Genomic DNA, 12,207 nt, shown 5'->3' on the forward strand with positions numbered 1-12,207 from the left:
TTTTAAATGTAAATAAAATAAATAAATAAAAGCTTGTGATCCAGGAGACGTCCACTATGCACGCTCTGGGCTCTGACCACAGCTTATAAGCCTCTGCCTGGCTCTTTCATTGACACATATTATATTTATATATATACTGTATAAAAAAGTTTTTTTTTTTTTTTTTTTACACAATTACTCTATACATTTTTAGTCATGTAGACCCCAAAGACCAGGAATGTAAACAAGAAATGAGGGTCTTATGTGGGTTAAACATTGTTTTTGTTTTTGCATTCTGGTCCAAAATTCCCCAGCTACACGATTAGCATGCATATGAAATATTACATTTTTAAGAAAAAAAAAAGTTGTTTCTGGATATTAATCTAGCTCTTAGATGCATAATTCTGCCATCTGGTCAGAATTTCTTTTGCAGATAATATAGTTTTAGTCAGAAAGTGTAATTACAATATACTTCCAGCAGAGACCCCATAGAGATCCATTCATTTTTCTGGATGTGACTAACTGCTCTTATAACAGCTTTTGTTATGAAAATATATTTAATCATTTTAAAATACATTTTTGTCAAAGATAAGGTTATTTTTTTACTTTTGTTTGAGGTCTTTTGAAGTGTCTCTTATTGCAATAATGCCACATAAATTTGCAATAATGCCACATAAGTTGCCACTAAAAGAAAATACTTGATTGCAATTACATATTATTTCAATAATCCAAATGTATAAAATGATTAACTTTAGAATAAGAAACACATTTTTAGTAAATAAAACCAACAGCAACAAAAAAAACAAAAAAACAACAACAATATGCAGATATATGCAGGAATATGAGTGAAGAGTAAACACACCTGTGTGTGTGTGTGTGTGTGTGTGTATGTATATCAGAGTATAGAAGTACCAAGAGGCGAAACTCAATAGAACATTCCATTGCAACAAACGCACCCATGCGCAGAGCTGCAGCTCCGCCATCTTGGACTGAACGCAACACGGCTGTCATAGAATTGAACGATACCGGTTCCAATTCAAAAGCGGTTAAGGGAGCTAAATAGTAGTTTCTAGCTTTTAATATCTCTATAGCTGACATCCCAAGTCTCCCGCATACTGATAGCGGCTCCCTGATGCCCGCAAATTAGCTAAAATCTCCCAGAATTTAGAGCGAGCGAGCAAGATATCAACTCAATATTTTGAGATATCAACCTAAAATGTGGAACACAACTTGTTCAGATTTTTTGCTTTAATTTTCTTGCAGTTATAGAGTAAAACATATTTTGTAATATATATATTTTATTTGTACATTTTAATAAACTCAAACTTATATAACTTTTTTTCTGTTTCACTTTCATAATTTATTTCACTTCAACAATAATCTGGCAAATGTCTTCTTTAAAACAAGACCAACCATAGGTGATTTTCATGTTTATGCGAAAAAAGGGGGAGGCGAGGGGGGGACAGTTAAAAGGTTAATTTAGTGATAACAATGAATTAATAAAGCGGTCATTTGCCAGGTTAGGTGTTCATATATCTCTGAAAATATGTGATTTAAAAAGCCCATTTCGACCAAATACATAACGTTAGCAAACTGTTACTGTGGTTATGGGATAGCTTACATTAACTTTACAGTACCTGTTATCATTGACGTTAGTTCACTTTAACGTTAATAAAAATCTTTTCTACTTTACCTCTCTGGATCTTTGGGGAATCTACGAAACCAGTTTCATAGATTCTGGTTCTAGTTGATTGGTTGTACACTGGTAGTTGTTGCAGTTGATGGCAGAACACTGTTTTCTTTGTTTCCAGTTATTTCCAGAAATAATGTTAATGCTGTATACGGTAGTTGTGCTAACGGTAAAGCCGTTGGTTCAGTCCAAAATGGCAACAGCAGCGCCATCTAGCAATTGTTGTCAAAACTGCAACGGAGTTTCGCCTCTTGGTAATTCTATACTCTTTGTGTATATGTTTATTCCACATTGCATTGGTGCTCTAGTACCAGGCCTTCAGTCAAGTCTGAATCTCTGTGGATTTTAAGAGATTTCAGCCCTGGGGTTGCTCAGAGGTCTTTAAGAAGAGGAAGGTCTGTTTTAAGTCTCTGTTGAGTGATCAAACAACCTCTGGTGTTTTCTTTGTGGTTTTCCTTGTGTGAATAACGATGTCTCGTACTTTGTTTTTGTTTTTTTGCTCACAAATCTATGTGTTGTTCCATTTGTTCCTTTTCTAAAAACAACTTTTAAAGCCTGTTTTGTAATTGTATTGTCAGTCATTGTATTTACTCTTGCCCAAAAGATTACAACAACTCAAATGTGTTCTGCTCGGCTCTATTTCTGTTCTCTTCTTTTCTTCAGTGATTCTGCTTGTTAACAGGCTTATTAATGCTGAAATGACTCCATATTTAATATACACAGGTTTTGTGACTCAGATAAGGTCTAGTTCTGGTTTATTTCTTTTGCTCTTGGCTGACATGTGGCCAGAGGTGTAAAGTCCAGGTTCAGAAAGTAAAAGTCCTCCTCAGTATTTTGTTCCAATCACCTGGATTTGCTAATTCAGCAGGAGACAGAACTAATTAGTGAAATCAGCTGCTGAGTTCATGGGTGGAATAAACATATGGCAGGACATCTACTTTCTGACCCCTGGACTATATACCTTAGCCTGGTAATACCAGACTCTGCTACTTCGCTTTGCTTCGTAGAGAGAGTCTGGAATGGCATAATTGAAAAGCATTTTCTTTCTTGCGGGGGGGCGCTAGACTGAAGTTTAAAATCATTGGTTACCCGTAAGCCAATCACATAACGTTTGGCTATGGCGTGTGTTATGCGCATGCTCAGGCGCATCTAACTTTCACTGTAAACACATGTATGATGCGAAAACAAAACCATCGAGCGAAATACCGGAGTGAACATGGCTGTGAATGACTTTTGCAGATTATGTGAAGTAAATCTACGCATCCACGGTACAATCAGCGTCTACGTCACGGCTCTCAGCCCGCCCTCTGTTCGTTGATTGGCCGGCTGTTTTGAGGCCGGAGGAAAACGGGGAAAACGGTAGCCAACTCAGACTGAGTACAGAAGCGAAATGAAATTGAGCGGAAGTACGAAGTCTGACGTAGTTAGGCTATATATACCTCTGCTTACCAGGCTTATTTTACAGTAAAATACTGGCAACAGAATTTATTGTTAATTGTAGAGTTCTTTACTGTAACCTACTGTAAAAAACTAAATTAAAACAGAAACCGACTGCCTTAAATTGACCAAATGTCATTTAAAGGTATTAAAAAAAATGTATAATGCTCAAATAATATGAGTAAAGCATTACTGTGAATTTATTTCATTTGAGAACACTAAAAAAAAATATTGTACACAAAAAGATTTCCACTGGACCAGCAACTACACAGTCACCACAACATGCGGTTACAAATAAAGCAACACGCAGCGTATCATCAATGTTTCGAGATCTTCCCCTGGACTAAGGCACAGGCTCTACTCTTCGCCCCAATGGTGACCCAAAAACACCAAATCTTACAGTAAACTATATGTGACCCGATCTGGCGAAATGAGTCGGAAGTCGCAACGTTCCATTTTAAGATATGGGCCGATTATGTGGAAAAACAATGAAATAATAATTTGAATTTTTTTTTTTTTTTTTTGCTAAATTTCAAAGAACAGACATTCAAAAATAATCTCCTAAAGTTTCGTGGTCCAGATAATTGAGTAAAGGCATTTAAATGACTAATAAAGTTTACAAAGTTTTACTAAATTCGCTGAAAACGAATATTGCTTTTCTCAACTCCTCTCGTCACGTCTGAGCATTCCCCGGGAATCCCCTCAAATGTCTCTGCTCTCCAAATATGGTGTTTCACGTTGTATAGAACCAATCAAAAAGCTTAGAAATGTACACAAACGCTGATCATTTGTCAATGGGAAGCCCCGTTTCGACTGACCGGCACGCGATTGGTCCAGCCATCCTCCTGTCAGACTCGTAGCGCTGTGTAAACAAGCTAGCTGATCTCCTCAGAAAGATTAAATATTATTAATTTGAGAAATGTCGCTGTCAAAAGAGAGCAAAGTCGCCAAAAGCGTTGAACTCACTAGAGGCTTCTAACCTAAGCTCTGCTGCGGGTCATCAAGAGTATCTAAGGCTAGTCAGTGATTGTTTTGGATCTGGAGATGGTCATCCTCTGATGACAGCAGTGACAGCCCTGTGGTATTTATCGTGTATGGATGTGAGTGAGTGCAATTATTCTGTGAGTGTATTTATCTGCAAGGAGAATCCATTACAATGTGTTTGATTTATTTTAACCCAATATTTAACTGTTGGTATCTCCGTTATGAATGTGTTACACTGTTATTGTCAACTAGCCTACACAAAGATATTGCATAGGCTAACATTATTTTGTTCTCTGTTTCCTTGTCTCTCTGCCTCTCTCACTTCTCTCTCTCTCTCTCTCTCTCTCTCTCTCTCTCTCTCTCTCTCTCTCTCTCTCTCTCTCACACACACAGACACACACACACACAGACACAAACACACACACACAGACACACACACACACACACACAGAGAGAGAGAGAGAGAGACACACACACCCTCTCAAGGAAAACTGTAGCACCTCTGTTCAATCTTTCTGATTTTAGTAAATGTTTGTAAAAGTGCCTTTTAAATTATTTATTAAAATAAAAACTTTAAAATAATTTGAGCTTCAGTCTGGTTTAATAGCATATATTAATGTCTTTGGTCAAATTAAGCTGTACAATAAATAGTTTATCCCTTTAAATGCAATGGATTTTGAAAGATATCAACAAAAAACGGGCAAAAAACTTTAAAAGCGATTTTCTCAGGTTTTCAATTGGAAAAAGAGGACAGACGACCATAATTCAAATGTGTATATCTTTACAACCATTCAAGGTATGACTTTGACTTGGATATCATTTGAAAGCTTATGGTCTCCTCTTTCCATTAATACCAAAATCTCAATTTTGAAATTTGGGTCACTGTGACTCATTTTGCTGGATCAGGTCACATATACATGTTTTATAACTTACAGTTTATTACTGTTAAATTACATTTTGTGTGTGTCTTTTTATCTTACACTGTTAACCCTTTTAACCCCACAGGAAAATCCACACTACAAAAAGTAAAAAGTAACATTGAAGCAGTGTTGCAGTGAGATAATTAAGTGAATGTATAAGTGATTGTTGAGCATTAGTGATGAACACCTGCTGTTAACAAGCAGAATCACTGAAAGAAAGAGAAACACACGAACAGAAAATAGAGAAACACAATAACTACAACTGACTTCAAACTATTACACATTATTACACTTAATATTAACCAGTATGACTTTATTTTTGTCACACATCTACAGAGGTTATTGTAGGGCTGTGCGATATATATCGTGAGATTGTTATGCGCATCTCGTCAGTAAAGCCGGTTCCTTGATTAGTAGTAAATCGCCATCACCTGCTTTCAGATGGAGCGGCATTTAGGGCTGAGGAGATAATTAAGTGATTCATTTAGTGATGATTGAGCATTATTGAAGACACCTGATGTTAACAAGCAGAATCACTGTAGAAGAAAATCACAAATTGTAAGTTACCATTAAGGTGATGGGTGTTTGCTTTAGTTGGGCTCTAGACCATTATATGTTTACTTTAATATTTACTGTTGTTTGTCTGCTGTTATTGATTTATAACAGTTAAATGAACAAAGTAAAAGGTTATCTTATAGTGTTGGTTATGTTTTGACATTATCATGCTGTGATCTGAAAAAGGAAACTTATTGAGATAGTTTGGTTTAACTTGTTAGCAGCAGTTTAGTGATTCTTCAGCCTATGATTATCAGTATTTTACTTAAAATTCTGTATTTAATAAACATTGTTTTGATCAAAAGACATTCAAATAAATTCATTTAAAACACAGACATCAATAATCAGCCTGTGAATCTCAACAATGGTGACAATAATAAAGCATGTTGCAGTGGCTACCACCAATCACAACTCATTAATGGCTCCCATCATGCATTGCGGTATGAATAAATTATGATCTGAATTGTCTATGTAATTTACTTTTCCTAATTGAATATTCTGCTCCTCACCATTGTTGAGATGCATAGACTGAATCTTGACATCTGTGTGTGCCTGAAAGAAAGATTTTTTTTTTAAACAACTTTTAAGAAATCCTTTATATTATATCAAAAATGCTGGGCATTTATGCAGATTCACTAACCAACAACATAAATCAAAGTCAGAAAGAAGGATTTTAATGAGTTCAGTGATTAAGTTCAAATGATGATTGTCATAATATAACCAACACCATCAGATCACTTTTTTCTTTGTTCAACTGGTGATTAGAATTCAGAAACAACAGACAAACAAAATCTAAAGTTAATAATATATGGGTCAAGAGTCCAACTAAAGCAACCAATGATCGCCATAATGGTAACTTACAATTTGAGATTTTCTCCTTCAGTGATTCTGCTTGTTAACATCAGGTGTCTTCAATAATGTTCAATCATCACTAAATTAATCACTTAATTATATCATTAACTTTAACACTCTTGAGTGTGGACTCGTACACTCCCAGGAGTGTTAATTTAACACTGGAGTTTTTGCTGTGTACAAAGAGCCGTAGTTAACTGACAAGCTGAGCCATATCGCATTAATTATCGCTGGCGATACGTCCGCGATATTGATGCGATATGGCTCAGCTTGTCAGTTAACTACGGCTCTTTGTAGTAAATGCCGCTCCATCTGAAAGCAGGTGATGGTGATTTACTACTAATCAAGGAACCGGCTTTACTGATGAGATGCGCATAACAATATCGCAATATATATCGCCCAGCCCTAGGTTATTGAGATATTTAATTGAAAATGTTTGTTTTGAAGTTACCATTATAGAGATCAGTGTTTGCTTTAGTTGGGATGCTGACCATTGACTTTTTAACATCAGTTTTTCACTTGATGCTTGAACTTTATTTTTGCAAGTCACACATGTGCACACACACATGGTTTGTGAATGCAGTTTGTTATGTTGATTATGATAACAAAATAATCATACAGCCTGTTCATTCACTAATATCATTCAGAGTTTAATCCTGTATCAAAAGTGTTACATTACCACCACTGTGAAACTATAGCAATGAGTTACAATGATAATTATTTTTCAGTCATGTATAACCAAAGAAACAGAGCTACACTGTCATGTAGAAACAGAGATATAAAAAATCAGCACATGTCTCTCAACAATGGTGGCAATCATTTATTTATTTATTTATTTATTTATTCATTCATTCATTCATTCATTCATTCATGCAGCAGTGCATGCTGGGAGTTTTATACTATCCTGGAACCCAGCATGCATTGCGACATGATACTTTTGATTGTCACCATTGTTGAGATTCATATACTGATTGTTGATGCCTGTGTCTAAGTCAAAGAGGAGTTCAAAATGTTTTAATGCACTCTATTATTTCAAAATCATTCATAATAAATGTTTATAGAAACATTGCTGGATTTCATGTTGTAGATTCACAGATATTTGATTAATAAATATTAAATACCCATAAATTCAGAGCTTATACACAGGAAGAGAACACTGAATCAAAGGTCCAGCAAATACTGATCTACATCATGGTGATTACAAACTTTTTTATATTCAATAAAATATCAACAACTAAATATCTGTTCATTTTCAACAATAAATTTTGTACATGTATGAAATAAATAATCGTAAACGGGTTTGTAAACTGTTTTCACACTCTGTGGCTGGAAGTCATTTGTAGTTCTTGTGTTTCTCTTTTTTCTGTTCTTGTTTCTCTGTCCCTCAGTGATTCTGCTTATCAGGTGTTCATCAGTGTCTGAATTCACTCACTTCTTTTTATTCACTCTGTCAAGTGGACTATATTAGTGAACTAATGTAGGGAATAGTGATTGAGGGTATAGGGTGTGATTGGGAAAACAGCCTCTGAGTGTCGATTTTGAGCACTGTTAATTTACAGTTTATTCCTGTAGGCTATTTTTGTTTTCTACGGTATATTACTGTTTTAATGGAAAATGGTATCAAATTGTCAGAATTTGGTCTTTTTTTACAGCAAGGGTTAACAGTGTGCGTAACACGAGAATGAACCTCATTGGTTCTAACGGAAGCTCAAACGTGCTCTGTAACACAAGAATAACTCTCACACATTCTCACACATCAAGCAAGCATGTCTGAGCTTCTGCTTAGCATAACTGATGTGTGCATTGATTAATTTTTATATGTGAATAAAAGAGTCAATTAAATCTGTTAATCATATAAAGTGATAATTTCTCTTCAGAAAATTTGGATTAAACTAAATTCAAATAGATCAGTTTCACAATCTCTTTATGAACTTTTTAAAGCGTTGAAGTGGTAGCACTTTCAATGGAGGGACAGAAATATCTTCATTTCTGTTCTAAAGATGAATGAAAGTCTTACAGGTTTGGAACGATATGAGGGTGAGTATATGATGACAGAATTTTCATTTTTTTGGTAAACTAACTTTAAAAAACAAAACCAATCACACTAGACAGGATTATTGTTATATTACTTAACATACTTGAGTTTGTCCAGATGGTTGAGAGTATCAGAGAGCAGCTTCAGTCCTGATTCTCCTGGGTGATTGTGGCTCAGATCCAGCTCTCTCAGGTGTGAAGGGTTTGAACTCAGAGCTGATGCCAGAGCAGCACAACCTTCCTCTGTCACCATACACTGAGATAATCTACAACAACAGTAAGTGTCCATGTTAGTCTGCTTCATCTACTGGTGGCCTCTGATTGATTTTAATGAAATCACAGTGTTGTAAAATTTGCAAAACTCAGCCACAAATTATCTTCAGGATCTAATAGTAAGTTATAATTTCAAAATAAAAAACTCTATTTTTACTAGAGCCCGACCGATAAAGGATTTTGAAGGCCGATACCGATACAAATATTTGTTGGTTTTAAAATCCGATATTCCGATATATCGGCCGATATTTATTTATTTATTTATTTATTTATTTTAATTTCAGAAACGCGCAACAAAACATTAACAGATTTCCCTAACATTATTTATTTGTAGTTATTTATGAGTTTTAACTAAAATAATATGATAATGCATTTAAAAGAAACTTGTTTCTTTTATTGTCACAACAGAACATGGAACATCAAAATATATTAAAGTTCTGATAAATAAAATGTATAAAAATACAAACTTAAGAAGTCCTTTGAACAAAAACACAAAAATAAACAACCAAATCAAAGTTACCAGTTTTAAAAGACTTGGTAATAGAGCCCGACCGATTTATCGGCAGGCCGATATTATCGGCCGATATTAGGCATTTTCCAAACTATCGGTATCGGCATTTATAACGGCCGATAAATGAATATTTCAAAAATAAAATAAAAACGGACGAAACACCCTTCAACCATGTCATGAGTGTTGGCGTTGTATAGTTTGTCCACCAGAGGGCACTCTACACCGTCCCTGTTGGCAACACTCGTGTATAACGCGCCACACATCCTGCAACCTGCTGATCCAGCCAGAGTCGGGCAGAGAGAACCAGTTATCCGCGAGTGAGATCATCGATGAAGTGTGTTCATGGTGAGCAGCAGTTTCATGCACTGCAGGCTTCCACTGGTTTGATTATTTACCGTTTCATGTCAAGGAAAAGTTCCATGTTTACCACAGCACAGCTCGCTCGGAGCGTTCAATGTTGGATTCTCGTCTAGTTGAACGCTTGAACATTTTGAATCCATTCGCGCGTCAAAAGCAAAAGTTTAAAGCGAAATTGACGCGCGGAGAGCGTGATGCCTCATTCGCGCCGCAAGACCTCCAGACGCGCGTCTTTACATTGACTTAACATTGAAATCATTCGCACCAGACGCTCTGTTCGCGTTTGTCAACTTTGGTGTGAACGCAGCATGAGGATGAGGGCGAGAGAGAGAAAGAGTGCCTGCGAGTGTGAGTGAGCGAGAGTGAGGTCTGCGGTCTTGGCCATTAGTTGATTTACTTTGTTTTTGTGTGTAGGTAATACGTTGTCAAATATGTTTAAACTTAAATAAACTACCTATACAAGTAGTTATGTCTCTTTGTATTATTTTGTCCTGTTATTGACGTAATGTGCGTCATTGACAAAATGCGCAACCAGATGTTCGAATATATGTGTTTTTTTTAGAGGGAATATTCGAACGTCATTTTTGAGCAATTTTGACAGCCCTAGACTGAAGTATTTCTTTAATAGCGTGACAGTTATAGCAATGAGACGTATCATCTCTCCTTGGCCTGTTATATTGAAAATGTATGTTTTACAATTTGCAGTATGACGTTATCTATTGCTAAATTATGGCTCATCATAGACTAGCTCAGTGGTTCCCAATCCTGGTCCTGGGGACCCACAGCTCTGCACAGTTTGTATGTCTCCCTCATTTAACACACCTGATTCAGATCACTATCTTGTTAGGAAAGAGCTCTATGAACTGAACTGGGTGTGTCAGATAAAGGAGACATATAAAATGTGGAGAGCTGTGGGTCCCCAGGACCAGGATTGGGAACCACTGGACTAGCTAACCACAAAGCTAGCTAATGCCACTATCAGTGGAAGACCGCTAACGTTAACATTAATGAGCTTGGAAACCACAACGAACTTATTCTCCCTAAATAAAGTAATGATTACTGTATTTATAACTAGCATATCTCTAGTTACAGTCCCTGCATTGTAAAATATAAGTTAGACTTGCGAGGAGTGAACATTTAGACATAGAGAAAAAGTATCAAACGTAGCTTGTGCATAAAAGTTAGCTTTTCTTTTAGCTCTTCTCGTGTGTGAAAAGAAATCCAATGACGCCAAGTGTGTGTTGCAGACTGTTGTTCAGCCGCAGCATTAACGAGTCACATAATTGATTTAGATCGCTAAATAGTAGGTTTTAGAAGGCAGGCAGCAACTGATGATGATTGAAAATGGTTTGATGTAGCTTGATGGAAAGAATTTAAAAAGTGCAGGTAAAGGGATAAGCAAGCTGACATTGTAATTATAAGGTAGCTTAAGGCAATGTAGGGACTAATTATTACACAGTATTTATGAAGCTTACCAAGTCTTTTAAAACTGGTAACTTTGATTTGGTTGTTGTTGTTTTTGTGTTTTTGTTCAAAGGACTTTACATTTCATATCTTAAGTTTGTATTTTTATACATTTTATTTATCAGAACTTTAATATATTTTGATGTTCCATGTTCTGTTGTGACAATAAAATAAACAAGTTTCTTTTAAATGCATTATCATATTATTTTAGTTAAAACTCATAAATAACTACAAATAAATAATGTTAGGGAAATCTGTTAATGTTTTGTTGTGCGTTTCTGAAATGAAAAAAATAAATAAAATAAAAATATCGGCCGAAATATCGGAATATCGGATTTTAAAACCAACAAATATTTGTATCGGTATCGGCCTTCAAAATCCTTTATCGGTCGGGCTCTACTTGCTAAGCTTCATAAATACTGTGTAATAATTAGTCCCTACATTGCTTTAAGCTACCTTATAATTACAATGTCAGCTTGCTTATCCCTTTACCTGCACTTTTTAAATTCTTTCCATCAAGCTACATCAAACCATTTTCAATCATCATCAGTTGCTGCCTGCCTTCTAAAACCTACTATTTAGCGATCTAAATCAATTATGTGACTCGTTAATGCTGCGGCTGAACAACAGTCTGCAACACACACTTGGCGTCATTGGATTTCTTTTCACACACGTGTAAAAGAAAAGCTAACTTTTATGCACAAGCTACGTTTGATACTTTTTCTCTATGTCTAAATGTTCACTCCTCGCAAGTCTAACTTACATTTTACAATGCAGGGACTGTAACTAGAGATATGCTAGTTATAAATACAGTAATCATTACTTTATTTAGGGAGAATAAGTTCGTTGTGGTTTCCAAGCTCATTAAAGGAGAACTCGGCAACTCTAGCGAACTCTAGTCACTTCTTCGCTGATTTTCCCTTTTGTTGTCGCATGTTTTCCCCACGAGCTCCCCCTACAGCTGTGGGGGGGCGTATATTTCACAACACAGTCGTAAAAAACTCACTTGCGGCGGCCTCCTCCCCCTCTCTACCGCTGCTCATGTGCGTTTGTTTTGATCGGAGCAAACCAACTGTATCGTGTGGAGCTATGTCTACCAAGGTGGGTAATCTGGTAATACAAGCGTGTGTGTTTATGTCGAATTGCCGTAA

General features: G+C 36.1%; 1 protein-coding gene and 1 long non-coding RNA gene across 3 annotated transcripts in view; one reads left to right on the plus strand and one right to left on the minus strand.

Moving 5' to 3' along the window:
• The window catches only part of LOC311083714, a 176,974-nt gene that overhangs the window by 94,597 nt on the left and 70,170 nt on the right, over positions 1 to 12,207 (plus strand). The gene's annotated exons all lie outside the window — the stretch shown is intronic.
• LOC311083667 (protein NLRC3-like) overlaps positions 1 to 12,207 on the minus strand; it is a 63,768-nt gene that overhangs the window by 8,618 nt on the left and 42,943 nt on the right. Inside the window, exons 7-8 of one of the 2 annotated variants that reach the window (XM_084115385.1) lie at positions 8,556 to 8,717; positions 6,075 to 6,117 (exon numbers count right to left, since the gene is read on the minus strand). In XM_084115385.1, the coding sequence (XP_083971511.1) occupies positions 6,075 to 6,117; positions 8,556 to 8,717 (205 nt within the window). The remainder of the gene's footprint in view (positions 1 to 6,074; positions 6,118 to 8,555; positions 8,718 to 12,207) is intronic. The other variant, XM_084115384.1, reaches the window with a different exon arrangement.

Source organism: Abramis brama (genome assembly GCF_963993115.1).
Source record: "Abramis brama genome assembly, chromosome: 1".
NCBI lineage: Eukaryota > Metazoa > Chordata > Actinopteri > Cypriniformes > Leuciscidae > Abramis > Abramis brama.